This window comes from Sceloporus occidentalis, unplaced genomic scaffold, assembly GCF_023333645.1.
Source record: "Sceloporus occidentalis isolate IW3139 unplaced genomic scaffold, rSceOcc1.0.p SCAF_2, whole genome shotgun sequence".
In the NCBI taxonomy this organism is placed as follows: domain Eukaryota; kingdom Metazoa; phylum Chordata; class Lepidosauria; order Squamata; family Phrynosomatidae; genus Sceloporus; species Sceloporus occidentalis.
In genome coordinates this window covers 166,476,902-166,495,132 of record NW_028316982.1, presented here as the reverse complement: position 1 = coordinate 166,495,132, position 18,231 = coordinate 166,476,902, and the positions used below count along the sequence as shown (strand labels likewise).

General features: G+C 39.7%; 2 protein-coding genes across 5 annotated transcripts in view; one reads left to right on the top strand and one right to left on the bottom strand.

Moving 5' to 3' along the window:
- LOC149319250 (parapinopsin-like) overlaps positions 1–3,691 on the top strand; it is a 107,158-nt gene extending 103,467 nt beyond the window's left edge. For both annotated transcript variants that reach the window (XM_089511376.1, XM_089511377.1), the window contains exon 5: positions 2,926–3,691. In XM_089511376.1, coding sequence (XP_089367502.1) covers positions 2,926–3,171 — 246 coding nt within the window. In that variant the 3' untranslated portion in view covers positions 3,172–3,691. The remainder of the gene's footprint in view (positions 1–2,925) is intronic.
- The window catches only part of ST6GAL2 (ST6 beta-galactoside alpha-2,6-sialyltransferase 2), an 85,776-nt gene that overhangs the window by 8,577 nt on the left and 58,968 nt on the right, over positions 1–18,231 (bottom strand). The window lies entirely within an intron of this gene.

Sequence of the window (18,231 nt, the reverse complement as noted above, 5' to 3'; positions counted from 1 at the left end):
CTGCTTATAATTTTCTTCTTATACAAGAAGCATGCTTCCTTTAAAATTAGTATTCTGGTATTATATTTGAAAACACTATTATTTGTCAAATAATTGTCAGCTCAGACTTGTTCACAAAGCAAATCCTGAAGATGTGTGTCTAGAATTGAGTGACAAGGGCACATCACTTCTCATGTAAGGCATGGAACTAGCTGAACCATGTTTGTGCTCCTTTACCATCTTTGGGCACAACATGCATGATGGACCTGGTTTTGTATATCACAGGCAGAGGAAGAAAGTCAGTAGGTAGTTTTCATTGCAGAAGAAGTAGATTGGCTCTGAAAGCTGGAAAGTTTGTGTGGCAGGGACACCTGGTAGCTCCCACAGCATGAAAGAAGGTTCAGCACTGTAAAGTAGCTCCTTTAAAGTTATGGGCTGAAACCCAGAATAGATTCACTGCATTTCTGACATGGAACCTCCTGGCTGCTAACATTCTTCACTTATTTCACTGGGTTTACAAGGGAGAAATTGCTAGTTGCCTTAGGCAAAACCAAACTCTCCCCTTTGACAAGGCACAAGGAATGTTTCACCTATTCTGTATTACAGAGAGGTGCCACAAGCTTCACCTGCTCTCAGCAGCTTAATGATAGCTTGAAGTTATACTTTTACCTGCAAACTGGAAAAACTTTTGTTTGTGGATTTAGAAAAAAAAGGGAAACTCAAAATAAAAAGGGAACCAGTACAACATGTAATGCACAAGGATAATGATGCCTAAATACCCTAAGATCCTATCTAATCTTGTAAGCTAAGCACATTCAGCCCTGGTTAGTACATGGATGAGAGACTTCCAATGAACACCAGATTCTGTAGGCTATATTTCAGAGGAAAGAAATGGCAAAGACACCTTGAAGTATTCCTTGCCTAAGAAAACCCTGTGAAGTTCATGGGGGTCACCATAAGTCACAGAATCATAGAAGCACAGAGTTGGAAGAGACCACAAGGGCCAACCTACTGTCATGCAGAAATACACAATCCAATCACCCCCAACAGATGGCTATCCCACCTCTGTTTAAAAAGCTCCAAAGAAGGAGACTCCACTGAGTCTCTGAGGCAGCGTATTACACTGCTGAAAAGCTCTTACTGTCAGGATGTTCTTCCTAATGTTGAAGCGGAATCTCTTTTCCTGTCATTTAATCCACCCTCAATATGACCTGCCTTCAAATATTTAAACAGGGCTATCATATCACTCCTTAACCCTCTCTTCTCCAGGCTAAACATACCCAGCTACCTAAGTCGCTCTTCATAGGGCATGGTTTCCAGATGCTTCACCATTTTAGTTGCCATCCTTTGAACATGCTCCAGCTTCTCAACATCCTTTTTTAATTGTGGTGCCCAGAACTAGACACAGTATTGCAAGTGAGGCCTGACCAAAGCAGAATAGAGTGGTACTGTTATTTCCCTCAATCTAGACACTGTATTTCTATTGATGCAATCTAGAATCACATTGGCTTTTTTAGCAGCTGCATCACACTATTGACTCATGTTCAACTTGTTGTCTGCTAGGACTCCTAGATCCCTTTCACATGTATTCTTGTCAAGCCATCCTATATCTATGCATTTCATTTTTTTCTGCCTAAGTGTAGTACCTTACATTTCTCCCTGTTGAGATTCATTTTGTTACTTTTGGCCCAGCCTAAATCATTTTGAATTTTGATCCTTTCTTCTGGGGCAGCTTGGCATAATGGTTTCAGTGTTGGACTATGACTCTGGAGACTCAGGTCTGCTTGGCCATGAAATCCACTGGGTGGACTTGGGCGAGTCACATCCTCTCAGCCTTAGGGGAAAGCAATTGCAAACCTCATCTAAAGAAATTCTTCCAAGAATACCCTATGATAGGGTCACCTTAGGGTTGCCATAAGTCAGAAACTACACAGCACCCACACCCTGAGCGGCATTACCTACCTCTCCCAATTTTGAGTCATTTGCAAATTTCATAAGCATGCTCTCTATTCTTTCATCCAAGTCATTGATTAAGATGTTGAATAGCACCAATAGCAATAACATCAAGCCGAGGACACAACCCTGTGGTACCCCACTAGTCAGTTCTCTCTAGGATGAAGAGGAGCCACAGGTGAGAGCCCCTTGGGCTCAGTTGGTCAAATCAATTATAAATCCACCTAACAGTAGCATTGTCTAGCCCGCATTTTACTAACTTGCTTGCAAGAATATCATGGAGGACCTTGTTGAAGGCTTTACTGAAATCAAGATAGCCTACATCCACAGCATTCGCTTCATCTACCAAGCTGACAATTTTATCAAAACAAGAGAGATCAGATTAGTCTGGCATGACTTGTTTCTCAGAAACCCATGCTGACTTTTTGTGATTATCGCATTCCCTTTTAAATGTTCACAGACTCTCTGTTTAATTATCTTCTTAGAATCTTTCCTGCTACTGATGTCAGACTAACTGGGTGGTAATTGTTGGGACCCTCTTTTTCCCCATTTATGAAGACAGGGACAATATTTGCCCTCCTCCAGGTTGCTGGGACTTCTGTTCTGCAGTAGTTCTCAAAAATTATTGCAAGTGGTTCTGAGATTATGTCTGCTAGTTCTTTTAATACTCTTGGATGTAGTTCATTTGATTCTGGCGTCTTCAATTCATCTAGATTGACCAGGTATCCATGTACTACCACTTTATCTTGGAAGCTTAGTTGACTTTATGCTGGTTTACCTATGCTGCATAGTTGACAGGCGACTTGAAGGCACATATGCACATACAACAATGAAGGTGAGAAAGAGAATTGTTATGAAAATAATATTTTTATAACATATCTGAATCCTAGATACTCACTGATGATGCACAACACTTTATTAGTTAGTATGTACATGTAGAAAGTTAGTTTTTGATGAAATAATACTGGTTGGGTTTTTTTGTTTCTTTTTCAGTTCTATAAATGCTTTCTCATGCTTCTGCACTGCCAGCCTCCTTCAGTTGCTGATGGAGAAACCATGTGTCAGTCAAAGGTCATGACCATTCAGCTAAACCAGAAGGCACAAAGTGGAGTCACATCTAAAAGCCAAGTTGTTCCACAAATGGACGAGAAAGCAATCTGCCTTTTGAGCCCGGAGTCAAGCTTGGAGCCAGTTTCAGAGAACACACCACAACTGTCTAAGGAAAATTCATTCCTGTGAAGTAGTACAAGCTGTTGCCTATACAACTACATGAAACATGTTATAGTTTTGTTACCAATTTGCTTTATATTCCCTTAAGGAATATCCTATGTGTTCAGCAGAAACAGAAGTTGTTTCTATTACTATTTTTTTTAACTCTGAAGCAACTTAGAAATTATGTCATAAATTGGAAAAGATATGTATTCTGGATATTTAAGGGCATAGTTTAACAGGGGGGTATGTGGATTGTAACACAAGGCACCTTTCCATCCGTTCAACTAATGTTAGCTCCTTAAACTAATTTAAACTGAATTTCCTTCTAGACATCTGTGGCCTGACAAGCACTGTCTATTGGAATTGTTTTCAGACATTTACTCAGTCAGCGGTACCCACTATTTATATAAAGTTTAAAAACCCTCAGGTTTTTAAGATTTCAGTTTAGTTTTTCAAAACAAACAACTTAAAATTGTCCCAGTGTGGTATAATGGTTTGAGTGTTAGACTATGAAGATTTTCATACCAGCTCTTAAGTGCTGATAAATCACCTCTAAAACACTGAAGAAGCACGCATGTGTGAAAGCCTGGCACACTTCCTCATCATCAGGGAATTGTTGGCTCCCTCTAGTATCCTTCTAGTGTCACTGAATCATTCCAGGAGAGGGAATTTTCTCTGAACGCAAAGTTTCCATTCAGAAGAAATTCCCTCTCCTGGAATGATTCAGTGATGCTAGAGGGTGCCGATGATTCCCTGACGATGAGGAAGCACGCCAGGCTTTCACATATGCGCACTTCCTCTACATTTTAGAGGCGATTTACCAGCGCTTAAGAGCTGGTATGAAAATCTTCTAAAAGGTTTGAATCCCCATGTGGCCATGGGAACCCACTGGATGACCTTGGGCAAGTCACTTTCTCATCCTCGGAGGAAGGCAATTGCAAACTCCCTCTGAACAAATTCTGTCAAGCCCCCCATGATAGGTTCACCATAGGGTTACCATAAGTTAGGAATGGCTTTAGATACACAACAACAACAACAACAATGTACAGTGTGCCCACGTTATATGTGGGCATGCCTTACGTGTACTCCAGCATACGCTGGAAGCCCACACTGGAAGATATTTTAATTTGCTGAAATACTACAAATTGGGAGACTGAAAGAAGATTTGATGGGGCAGAATTCTCAATACTCTCATTCTGTCTCTCACCCTTTAGCTCACACACTTCACAAATAAATATATCTTTTTGTCAAAACAAATTTTAAAAAGTTGTTTCAAATCAAGGTGGGCCACTGTAGAAAGCTAGGGGGGTATATTAGCCCCCTTTAGAGCCCTTGGAGGACTGAACCTCTCCCACTTCACCCACTCCAGCAAAAACAAACAAACAAACAAACAAACAAACAAACAAACAAACAAATTGCCCCCAAATGCTCTCTAGGGGTTATGCAGGGCATTTCCACCATGTTTTGGGGCTTTACCAGGCCACTTTAAGCCCAGTAAATGCCTTTTATTAACAACAGATAGTCAGAAGTAATTTCTTGCTTGTTTCGTTTCAGAAAAGGCCTCTCTGGACCTAAATTTGCCCGAGGGTGCAAAAAGTTGTGGAAATGCACTCCATGGCTTCTAGAGGAAATTTGGGGGCATTTTTTAAAAAGAAAAGACCAGTATTACAAAAATGGTTTTTGACTCAGTAGGGCCCCCAGGGGCCACATGTAGCCCACACATTGCCGAACCATGATTTAAATTAATTAGTAGTAGGTTCTTTTGCATAAGCAGTCTGTACTAATTCCAGAAACATACATTTCTTTTTTATACAGAGCTAACAAGACAGTGTTCCAAGGTTTACTTACTAGCCTCATCCCCCCACCCCACCACTTTGATTTCATCTTGTGCTTGAGGAAGAGTGCACATTTAATAATAAAGTGCAAGATAGATGAAGGTCTCTTGTCACAACAAAGGAAACTTTTGACAGCTGTGAGATGTGTCTTCCTAGACTACAGAAGTATTTTCCTTTTCAAACAGGTTTTTTTTTAATTCTAAGTGCATATTCTGAAAGTATTTTCTTGTATAACAGTACAAAGTGCATTTGAAACTCTGCCTTCCTTTTGGTGTCAAATATGAATGCTACTGATACAAAAGAGAAATCAGAAACAAAAAGAAACATTTATCTTAGTATATCTGAGCATCTTGTATAAGTGCTTCTTTCACTACTATTGTGCTGACTACAATTTCCAATCTGTCCAGATTTCTTCAAATTATTTAATTGCACGTAGAGGCTATATATGAAGAAGGATCATATCCCTTTATGGTCACCTATCCACATCTCTGGGCTTGACAGCTGTCTATCCATGGGGATATTTGTGGGACTAAGTAAACTGTGGTTCAACACATGAAAAGATGCCACATTGTCTTTTTTCATTTACAAGCCTTTGGCAAAATCATGACAGATGTAAAGCGAGAAGACTTGATGAGTGGTCAAAAAGTCACTATTAAGTTCAGTGTTTATAAAAGTGTAATTCATGCATTAAAAATGAGAAAGAAACAGAATCTTTTAAGATTAATGTGCATCGCCCTCCTTTTTCTCGGAGAACTGGCCTTGGCACTACAATGAATGTGGCAGGGATAATAATGGCTTGGAGCCAGACCAAGTTGAAACCAGTGGGACACACTTTTCATCATTTATGACACTTGAGTATCTTACATGATTAGCCCAGATCTATGTCATCAACTTCAGCTTAACTAATTTAATCCCTTTCTTGCATATTAAGTGATTTTTTTCTCCCACAGAAACAAGAAAAAAATGTGTATATAAAGAATGTCAACAAACTAGCCAAGGTGCTATTTTATTAATGCTTGAAGCATTAAGCTCTCATAAAACACTTACTGTTTTAAAGGAATACTCACCACTGCTGATCTAATACAAATGCCATTGGTTTATGGGAGAAATCAAATATACAATTGAATTTAAAATTATATCATTGTACTTTAAATTTTGAAAACACATTGATCACAAGTTAGAGCTCAATAATTAGAACAGAGAACTTGATTCCAGTTATTGTTCTAGCATGTTTACCCATGCACTACGTGCTTATGAATGTCTACCATACTGTTTATTCCCACAGTGGCCAATTAGTTTCCTGTGGAAAGCTCAATACCATGATATAAATACAATAAGTGGTCTCTGAGCAATTGGTGTTCAGAACAGGTTCAGAAAGTAGTATTTGATATCACTCATTTCTGCCTGAAAATGGTTTCCCCGCAAAGTGTGGTCTGCTGGATGCATGTGACCCCTAGACTCCACTTTTATGGCTCCTGAAGCCATCCCAATTTTAAAGGAAAAAATTGGTATAATTTTTCAGGACTTTTGTGCCCCAAAGCATATAAACACCCCAAAATTCCCCACCACACCAGCAACCCCAAACCTTGTATAGTCCCCTATACTACTTTTTCACCTGTACTCCCTCTCAAAATGGCATCAGGATGTGATTCAACATTGCATCATGTCATTTTGAGAAGGACTGAAAAAACCAACAGAGGTGTTTGTTTAAGATGATGTGTGAGGGTGGGTAGGAATTGGCCCCTAACATTTGTGCAGGTGCCTATCCTTGCTTTACTTGAATATGTGAGGGGAAGTTATTTGTTACAACTAAAGTAGATGATGATTGATGATGATGATGAATCTATATCTTGCCTTTTCCACAAAACTTGGATTCAAGGTGCTTTGCAAAAAATAAAATAAACACTGATAAAAGCATATACAGCATAGGTTAAAAATACAGAAAGTTATTATTAAAATGTTATTACATAGCATTTAAATCATTTAAAACAAATCTAAGTCAACAAAATGGCACACTATTAATTCCCTTGCATACAGTTCCTAAAAGCTGGTAGGAACAGAAAGGTTTTCACTTGCCAGTGGAAGGATGGCAAAGAGGAAGCCATCCTAGCCTCTCTTGGAAGGGTGTTCCAAAGCCTGGGAACAGCCACTGGGAAAGCCCTTTCCCTTGTTCCCAACAATCATGTAGGTGGTGGGACCAAGAGAAAGGCCTTCTCAAAGTTCTTGCAGCCTAGGCAGGTGCATATAGGAAGGTGTCATTCTTCGCATAAAATCCTGGGGTTTACATGTCTTAATCAACACTTTCAGTTGTACCCCGGTAGCTAGTGGATCTGTTGCAACAAGAGAACAGTGGGCCCCAGTTAACAATTTGGCTGTAACTCTTTAGGCCAACTCATGTTTCTGAGAACTTTTCAAAGGCAGCCCCACATCGAGGCCAGCATCCTATTAGTGACATCTGCAACTGTAATTCCACCTTATGCTTGTAAACATATAAGCATTAGGTAGTTGAGAAGACTGATATGCCCTTCCTTCCTCTGCAGTAATCAAAGCCCACAGATTTATCATGTCACAGTGATAGCCAACTCAATGGCAACTTCATTGTTAGTAGAGATTGGAGAAGCATCTGGCTGTGTTTCCATTGCTGAATGCAGACCAATGACATTATCTGCTGAGAGCTCTAGGGGACTCTGCTGAATCTAAACAGATGATGTGGTGGGTGTAGATCCAAACATAAGAAAGACACTCTTAGCAAATGAGTAACAAATTAGTAGTTTGTGCCTTTATGAGTTGTCAGTGAAAATCACTGCAAAGTGCAGTGTGCAGACTGCCTCCCCTTCTGGAAAAATAATGGAAAACCATGGTGGTTCTTTAACTCAATTACTATCAGTGATTCTCAGCCACTTCCAGTTTTGTTTCTTTCTTTTTTATGTTTTTCTGTGCCTTGCATGACCAACAATTTGTTCATAGACAGCAAGGGGGGGAGGAGTAATGGCCCCTGCAATGTTTGAAATTGACACACAAATTATGTAAAACACGCTGTACATGGCTGGCATTCACACAGCCTTTTCGCCAGAAGAGAAACTTGTTTCTCTCCAACAAAACTCACTGGTTATTCTTTAGGTGAGTGGGACTTGTCTTGACACAGAGAGAGTGTCACACAAAGCAATAACTCTCTACATAGTACTTCACACACATTCTCTCTGCCTAAAAAACACAGCTCCAGATGGGAGTGATCACCACAAGATCATGAAATGTTTATTCATACTTCCTATGTCATAACATTTCTCCTGCATTTTCCATACTCTTCTTCTACATCATTGGCTGCTATGTGCAGGGAAGAGCACAGCACAACACTTTATCGATTTAAGTGTGCCAAAAATGTTGCAAGTAGAGAAGTAGTTCTAATTCTTTTTTTGGAAGTGGGATTTTGTTCTGATAAATCTGATAAAAGCTATAAAACCTCTCCTCAGAAGAATGCTTTTAATTACAATTTTCAAAGTAACAGGAAGGAGATGAAAGATAAATGTCAAATGTTTTTTGCACTGGTTCAAGGACCCCCGAAGACCATCAGTGATCTCCCAGGGATCCATAGATTACTGGTTAAGAACCCCTGAGGTAGAAGGAAGAGACCTTGACACTGTGCACCCACCATAACATTTAGTCTCACTCTCTGCTTTACCCCTTTTGCTCAGGGGACATTAATAACAAGTCCCCTAATTTTCAAACAAGCAACAGAGTCTTGCAGAGCTTTGAACATGTAGTGGAGGAACCCTACAGCTGAGTGTAATGTTCTTTCCATATAGGGAGGCCAGTGAAGGCATTGAAACAGAATTTGTGTACAAGACTTACTTTTCTAATCTGATGAAGAACTTTTTCTCTTGGTGAAATTTTTGCATTGCCTAGTGTGGATACACACACACACACAGAGTGATTTTAAACAGAATGGTGCACAACTGAATATGAACAGCTTTACCTTTTCACCATTCTTTTTGAATCACTCTACACACACACACACACCTATAGCGTATTTCAGAGAATGCCTTACCAGCTTTAGTACGCTCTTCTGAACTATAGCACTAGAGCTTTTCAATAAAGCATCCCAAGCACTTCACCAAACTACAAATGCCATAGGATGGAGCCACTGAAGATAAAGTGGCATTAAACTGCTGCAACTATAGAGTATAGATACAATCAAAGTTTTATCACAACAAATCATTTTGGCACTGAACTATACATTTTAAAGTGTAGCATGAAATAGACTCACACAGATCAAATTCTTTGAATTCTGCAAATGTTGTTGAAGGGCATTTATTAGAATTAAATAAATATTGAGTTCTTTTCTTTTCATACATACACAAAGGATTCTTTTTTTAAAAAAATAGGTTTTAATTTTTGCTTGGCATTTTAATTGTTCAAGTAAATAGCAATTGACCATATAATTAGCAAACTAATTAAAAAGTCATTTTCAAAAGCCTGGAGATACATAAAAAGTAAATTACACTTATCTTTCTACACCAGTTATTGAATATAAAGTTCAGCTGAAGCAAACAATACATTTTAAAAAATGATCAAGACTGAAACTCAGTTTCAAATTTAGTAAAAGCTTTGACAATAATCCTGTATGACCTTTCACTCAACATAAATTTGTGTGCGCTTAACTAAGTAGCAGAAAGGCTAAGAAACCCAGTTACTGAACTGCAAAGATGTACATCAGGGCACTGGCAAGAGTTTCCAATGTGCATTGGGCTTTCCTGATGTGCATTGAGTCCACAATGCACATCAGGGACCATAGAATCTCGGCCCCTTTGCTGCCTTCATTATGTACTTACGTAACAGCAGCCATCTACTGGATACAGACATTGCACTCTTTTGCCATTCTATTTCCCACAGATGCACTTACAAGCATGCAACACCCCAATAGGGCAGTTATCTAAAATATTGGATACAGTATATTCCACAAATGATGACCAACCTATGAATACTTTAAACTTTAAACTAAAAATTCAAAATAATAAGGTACCCATAGTATAGGGAGGGAAAAAAATCAGGTACCAAGTACTTGTTTTCAAGTACAGAGGGAAAGAGTATAAAATTCCAGCAATTTGACACTATATGTCAATGTTTCCCCTCAAACCCATGCAACATTTGTTGAAAGAAAAAATGCTTAGCCCAGCTTCAATTCCAAGGAGTTTATGTAGAGAGATTTTGTAGCACCTTTGAGACTAACTGAAATAAAGAAGTTGGCAGCATGAGCTTTCGTAGACATCAGTCTACTTCCTCAGATGCAAATAGGAAGTAGATGGAAGTCTACAAAAGCTCATCCTGCCAACTTCTTTATTTCAGTTAGTCTCAAGGGTGCTATGAGATCTCTTTATATAATGATTCTACAGACTAACACGGCTATATATTCCAAGGAGTTGTGTAGGTACAAGTAGACCTTTTCTCCTTACTGGTTCTGGACTTCAACTCCAAGCCACAGCCAGCATAGTAAATGGCCAGGGATTCTGTGAATGGAAGTACAAAACATTGAGAGGACCAGAGGATGAGAATCACTACCCTACTGAGGCCAGCGAGTCATCATTCCCTGGTTTTGATTAATGCCATGTAGGTTGATAATGGAGATCACCTGCTGAAATGAACACTTGGGAAGGAGCTAGCAACATCTTACCCCACAGTCCATTAATGCAAATCTGGGGTGAGGTCTAGATGCTGAGGCAGCTCAACAAATGGTGCTCTGCTCACCCAAGTCAAGTAGTATAGTATAGTATAGTATAGTATAGTATAGTATAGATCGTGCAGGCATTAAAAACAGAAATCCACAATCACCTTTTTCTGTTTCTAGCAGTAAAAAATATATAATAAGAACTAGCCGTTTGCTAATTTTATGACACCAAGCAACTGTTACCTGAGGTGGCCATCTCACTTTGCCTAACAGTAGGGCTGGCCCTGTTCTCAGGGCCAGATGTGAGGCCAGTAGGCTCTTGTGCTGGTGAAAAAGCTATATGGCAAAATTAGTTTCCACTTATGGTGTGGTTTCCATGAGTGAAAAATAATTATAAATGAGGCCTTATTCCCATATTTTTGTCTGCCTGGCCCAAAGCACAATGCCACATGAAAAACAGAATTCATCAAGGCTGACTTCACAACCTAACATCCTGCTGAACTTCCTGTAGTATCACTTCATTTTTGTTTATCTATACATTTATTATTGAGGAATAAGGCGGTAGAACTGTCACACAGCCAACAAGAGGTGTTTTAATCTAAGCTGGGTCGTTGCTGTGGTGAGGAGTGTGACTGCCTCAGCATTTCTGTTTTTATTGATAGATTTCCCATTGCATTTTACTCTGAAATATTTTCACTGTGATTAGTTTTCATTTGATTTTTACCACTGTTAGCCATCTTAACTGCCATTTGTCAGCAGAAAGTCTGGATATACAAACACTTTCAAATAAGTTATATACGCACAGGCCACACATGGCCTTTAGCTGCTAACAGAAAGATTCAGAGAATCATTATGTAATTAGAAATACAAAACCACAAGTACTACCTTATTCTGTTCACTGTGTATCCTGATGAAAGAAGCTCCCTAATTTGGATTTTTCTCATTTACCTAAATAGGGGCAACAGTTCTATGGGCACATACCCTTTCCATATTCAGATCTACTGGATTCTCCCTATTGAAATGAAAACCCTGAACCTGTAAACCTAAATCTATAAACAAGGGCAAAGACAAACAAAAATTTCTAATGGCTTCAAAATATGATCTACTGTAATCCCCAATCTAAGTCTGACATGTTTTATTTCAATTAATGTTAATGTCTTGATTCTATAGGATAGTTACAGCTCAAACACATCATAATGGTGAGGGATGAGATTTGTATAGCTCATAGGTTTTTTGAGAAATAAATTTCTAGAAATAAAAGTTCAGAAGTTCAGAACAAACATGTCTGGGCCAATTTTCTGCTATACATGGATTCTGATACACACAGAACTTCAACGGAAACATGATATTTTAACCATGCTGTCATCTTATCTTCTTTGCATAAGAAATAGTTCATGCACAAAATCAAATATCTTTGGGCGTACATATGGCACAGACCTAGTTCATGGAAGAAGGGAACTTTTATTTTACTAGATATCAATAGTTTCCATGAATACTGGGCACATTATCTGTAGTTTTTCAATTTAAGATGACCAAAGTATGTGTGTGTATTTGTGTGTGCACAGATATCCATGTACATGCATTTCTATATGTCCACATGTATACCTAAGCTTATGAGCACCATATCTAGCTCAGCTTACATAACACTCATTAAAAATGATATGCAATTTAAGTCCATTATATGCACATTACATTTGTTTATATATAAACTAAAGATGCCAGTTGACCTCTGTCCTGTTTCAATCATAGCTTGTGATTGTGAACATACTACCTTCACATGATTCTGACTAAACAAATGCTTCAATCTGCTTTTATATCTGTGTTGCTGGGGGTTGGGTGCAGTTGATACAGTAGTTTGATACCATAGCACTTTTACAATTGTGTTACTTGTTTTGTCATGTAAATGTATGTTCACAATGAAATCATATATAAATACATACTCTGCCAAGAAACCCTGCTGAATTTTTAATATGTCATGTTACCTGTGGGATATGTCATGTTCAATAAAATATTTTGTGGTTAACTTTTTCACCATTTTGTTTTCCTAAAACCAAATTAGAAAAAGAAGAAGAAAGAAAAGAGAAGTTATGGAGGTCAATTTTCACATCACCTGTTAGAATCTATGGTGTGTTAGTAGATGATGACACTCAAGGTAATTCCTCAGGAATTAATATAATAGCAATATTATGCTAAATACTGAAGGCTGACATTGGCTGTAATCATTATGTTACTATGCCAGGTGTGATGGAAATGTGAACCAGGCAGGTGTTTCTCCATATGTCAGAAGAATCCCAAGTGGAAAGTTGCTGAATTTAGATGCAGATTCCTCATTCTTAAGTGAAATTCATAGTTACTCTAAAAACAAGTCTGCAGGGATACAAGAAAGGATGAGTGACCCCAAAGCTATGCAACTGAAAGCATTGTGCTGAAAGCACTGCAACATCTATAGTATTGATGGACAGCTGTGGAATTCCAGCTCACAGCAGTCCTAACCAACATAGCCAAGGGATTATGAGAATTGTCATCCAAAAACATCTGGAGAAACACAGTTAACCACTCCTAATTTATAGCTAGAGTGTTTAGAACGCAAAGCACACATTCTAGTAATATGAAAGCCAGTTGCAGTGTACATTTTAGTGTTGATTATCATTTCAAGTGATGAACTGCAATGATCCACCACAAGTCAACAATCACAGACAGGTGAATTATATCACCTGTTGTTGTTTCCTTTTATGTTGTTCCGACTTAAGGCGACCCTAATGTAAACCTATCACTGGGTGACCTTGGGCAAGTCACACTGTGAGCCTCAGAGGAAGGCAATGGCAAATCTGCTCTGAATAAATTCTGCCAAAAACCCTGTGATAAGTTCCCTTTAAGGTCACCATCAGTCAGAAATGATTTGAGGGCACACAACAACTGGTGAATAGTGGAGTGGCAAGGTTTTCAGATGACACCAACTTATTTAGGGTGGTTACAAAAAAAATTGTGAAGGTTTCTCTCCAAATTGGGTGACTGGCTATTAAAACTTGTAAAAATAAATTCAATATAAATTACTTACCTTACCACCCTGATCAACCTCTTGTTGTTATGTGCCTTCAAGCTGATTTCAATTTATGGGAACCTTATCACAGGCTTTTATTCAGAGGAGGGGTGAATTCTGAAGATTTATTGAGAGGAGGTTTGGCATTGCCCTCCTCTAGAGATGAAAGAATGGGGCCTGTCCAAGGTGAGCCAGTGGGCTTTCATAGCTGAGCAGGGATTTAAACCGCAGTGTTCTAGGGTCTTAATCCTATAGCATGCTGGCCATGAACAAATTCCATTTGATTTTGGGAGGTGATTAAAATTTGGATGGGACAAAATCAGAGAATATCAGAAAACTCCAGCTAGCAGCAGGGAATGCCAAGGATCTCTGAGGCGGGGTACAGACGGGCAGGGGAAGACGTCTTGGAGGTGTATTCTGCTGAATACGGAGCCTCCAGACCGCCCGCCCCGGGGGCGTGGCTCAGGTGTATGGGGCTTCCACATGGGGGGCAGTGAAGACGCCTCACTTGGGGCCGTTTCTGACCCGCAGCTTCCATACCGCCGCCTCGGAGGACGCTGCAAAGAGAGAGGCAGCTTCTGCACGGGCGGCCAAAAACGGGGCTTTTTTTTTCTTTTGCCAGCTGGCGGATGCGCAGCTGCACAGCTGCGGCGCTCAGCACCGGCGGCAGAAAGCCTATGTGCACATTTAAAGCGCCCAGGCCCCTTTAAACTTTGTCCCTCGCTCTGCCCAAGAACAATGGTGGTCTCCTGCCAGCTGGTGATCAGCTGGTGTTGGCATCCTTGTCCACTTGCACGTTGGTAGTGTCACCAGCATCATGGATGCCTCCTCTCCTTTGGTCCCCACGCTCTTGCTGAATCTGCAATGCACAGCCACAGCTGTGGCCGCTGCCACCGCTGTCCCCCTTCCATCCCCCATCACCTCCCTTGTACATATGTAAATATTTAAAGTTTTAGGGTTTTTTTATTGTTAGGTGAAAATGGCACAGGAATGTGTGTAGGGGTTCACTTTAAATTCCAAACTTTCCCCAATTCTAGCAGCGCATGCGTACATGTTGCTCTAGGGTTAGGGTTAGGGTTAGGGTTATGAGCATTAAAATAGAGTGCAGCTGTGCTGCAGCTACCACATCTGCATGGCATCTGACGCTTTAATTAGAGCCTCGGTGCAAACTGCGCATGTTCCAGGACCCCGACTCATTATGCGACGCAGCAGACACGAAGCTTTTAAATGGGCAACTTAAATTAGCGGCGTAACAATTCTGGCGTACCGGTGCAGCAGCTTACAGACAGAGATGCGCAGCTGCGCAGTATATAGAAAAGAAGCAGGGAAAAGCAGCACCTTTTTAATGCCGCTTCTTCCCGCTTGGGGCATGCGGGCGGCGTATTCATGGCGGCATTCAGGTAAGGGCCGTCTGAAGGCTATACCTTCATGACGTCATGAACACACCCCTTTTTGCCCGTCTGTAACCCGCCTAAGTAATACTCTGAATCCTGTCTGAAAGTTGTAGAGCCACAGTGAATTACTATACTAGAGCTGACAGTGCCAGAAGGGAAAGCTGATTGATTTAAAGCGTTTATTTAACATTTAGCCACAAGGTCTTCTAGAGTAGCTTGCAAAATGGACTGATGATCTGACTCTGTATAAAACAGCTTCTTATGCATAATCCTAAATCCTTAATCCACATATACATTCAAAGGAGCTAAAACAACATTTGCATGAGGAAATGTTTCAACCTTTAGGGCTTTATAGCTTAGAAAAAGAAACTAAAGAGCTGCATGATTAGAAATGTGCCAAATTATTCATAGTGGGGAGAAAATTTCTTCTCTGTCACAGTATCAGAACACAGAGACACCTAGTGAAGCTGATGACATATTTAGGACCAATAAAAGGAAAGACTTCTTCACAAATTGCACACATGATGCATTTACTACCAAAATATATAGTCGCCAAATCAGATGGCTTTAAAAGAAAGATTATACGACCAATGGGCATCTATTGTTGCATCTGTTGCATCAAATCTGCTGCCACTTCAACCCTTTCAAAGGTGCACAGACTACCCTCCCCCCCCCCCCAAAATAAAAACAGAAAAGAGAAATGGCCAGAAGTCCACTGCTGGTTTGGAAAATGGATAATTTTTGATGTTAAACAGGGTAGGGAGATCCCGCAAACTATTTAAAAGTATTTTTCATGGAGATGGACAGGAAGGCAAACCACTGCCTCCCTATTTTGGGCTAGAAGAGGGGTATCCAAGGCATCCAGTCAAGTTGAGGGCTGCAAAACCAGCCAGGGATGGAGTACCTGTCCCATGTTTCAAGGTGGGGAAGAATGACAGATTAACGAATATACAGTACAACATCAGTTAAAACATGCATCAATTTAAAAGAACAAATAAGACCTGTACATATTAAAACAATCCTCATTTAAAATTCATCATTTAACATTCACAATTTTTTTAAAAAAATTAGATAGGCCTGCCAAAAGAGACTGGTCTTTAATGCTGTTTTAAATTCAGACAGCGTATCCAGCTGCTGAATCTCTTCTGGCAGGTCAATCCGCAGTCTAGGGGCAGCAGAGGAAGTCCTTTGGCTGACTGGAGGAAATAACCCCCAGAGGACCTCAGTGTACAGGGTGCATTACATGGAAAGAGGGAATCTGAAGCATACAAGCACCCTGGAAGCACCCTGTACAGCCATACCATGCTCCATGGCAAAGAAGTAGCAAGACATTTCTCAGATTCTCCCTGCTCATTGCAAAGCACCTAATGATCATGTGGGGTGGCTTCAGGAGCTTTACAGTGATGTAGTGATGGGGGTGGACTTTGGGCACTGTGGAGGAAAGGAGGAATATTAACTCTCACAGTGCCCCAAAATGAACGCTTGTACACATAAGGAACACTTACGCATGCGTATATCGCTAACAGAATTCTGGCCATTGAGTGTAAGGTTTGAGTTACTAGCATTTCAGTCCAGCTAGACAGAAACAGGTTGTACCCTCTCCATTTTAAAAAAAATAGTATTAGATGTTTATAATTCTTTATGTCTTACTGGATGTGGAGCTTCTGAAATCTAAACCACAGCTGTGACAATCATATCTTAGAAGGGTATTTCATGAATGAGGGTATTTATTTTAAACAAAATAGAACCTACACACACACACACACACACACACACACACACACTGTACAATAGATTGGATTTAAGATGAAAAGAGATCAATTTTAACATTTTCCCATAAATAGGTAGACAAGCAGCTAGTTAATCAGGTAGAATGATAAGACAGACAAATGGAGAGATTCTTTGGAGTGGGCAGGGTGATGTCTGTCACAAATGATAGCCCCCATTTATTTATTTTTATTAATACTGAATCTTGCTCCTGGGAATAGTTAAGTTCATAAATGCAAGATTTTGGCTCAGCAAATAATCTAGCACTATCTTCCAATTTGTTATGCCATGACATTCACAGCAGCCATTCTCCCACTCTGTCAGCATTAGCTCAAATCTGTTATCTTCTTTAAGTCTGGATGATGGATAGCCATTCCGAAATATCCATCTCATAAACATTTATGCTGATTGATTGCACCACATACTCATGCATTACTTTGCCTTCTCTGCATATCTTTCAAACAGACAGCTATAAAATTTCCACTTTTAAATATATTACATAGTTATATGCTTCACATAAAATTTTTGATGTGTATGCTTTCATTCCCTCCCCCCTCCCCCCATTTTTGCTACAATGACATTTATTTCCTTTTAATACTGAACTGCCCATTCAGCTCCATGGAGCTCCATATATTTGTGTGGGGAATTAAGTGCAGAGCGAACAGCTTCTGCATTCTCAATTCTCCTGTCTGATAACAGGAGCCTGAGTTAGATATTCTAAATGCTCTTATTCAGGTTTGTCATGGGGAGAACTGTTTAATCCATGCAATCTTTCCCCTCCACTGAAGAGGTTATCAGCATATTAGCAACATTCAGCTGGTATCCTGTTAGTGACATTCATAAACTTAAATTTACCTTACCCTTGACTTTTTACATTTTTGTAAAATGTATTCCCTTCTCCACAGTAACCAAAGCTGTCTCCCCAGGACTGACCATTGTGCTGTGATAGTCTCCTGCTGGTGGAGAGCTGTAGATTTTATTGTGCATAGCATTGTAGCAGCTTCATGCTACACAAGGACAGAATTCACAGTTTCACCTCACTGTGCTAGCACGTTTCATCCAATCTCAAATTCTAGCATAGGCAACTAAGCCCCAGCAAAAGCCTCACTAAAACCATGCAAATTAGGTTAACACATATTTGTCTGTTATTATGATTTTGCAGTTTGGACTTGGAGAAAATTAGAACTTTTTTGAATACAGCAACAAAACATTGCAAAATGAAAGTTGTTTTATATAGTGCACAGAGTTTGGTCTCTGGTCTGAAAAGAACACACTGCTATAATATTGGTCACAATGTACTCAACGGCCATGACTTAGTAAAAGGATGGTTTCTTAATCGATGGATAATATCTTAGTAATAAACAGCCTAATACATACCTTAATTTTTCA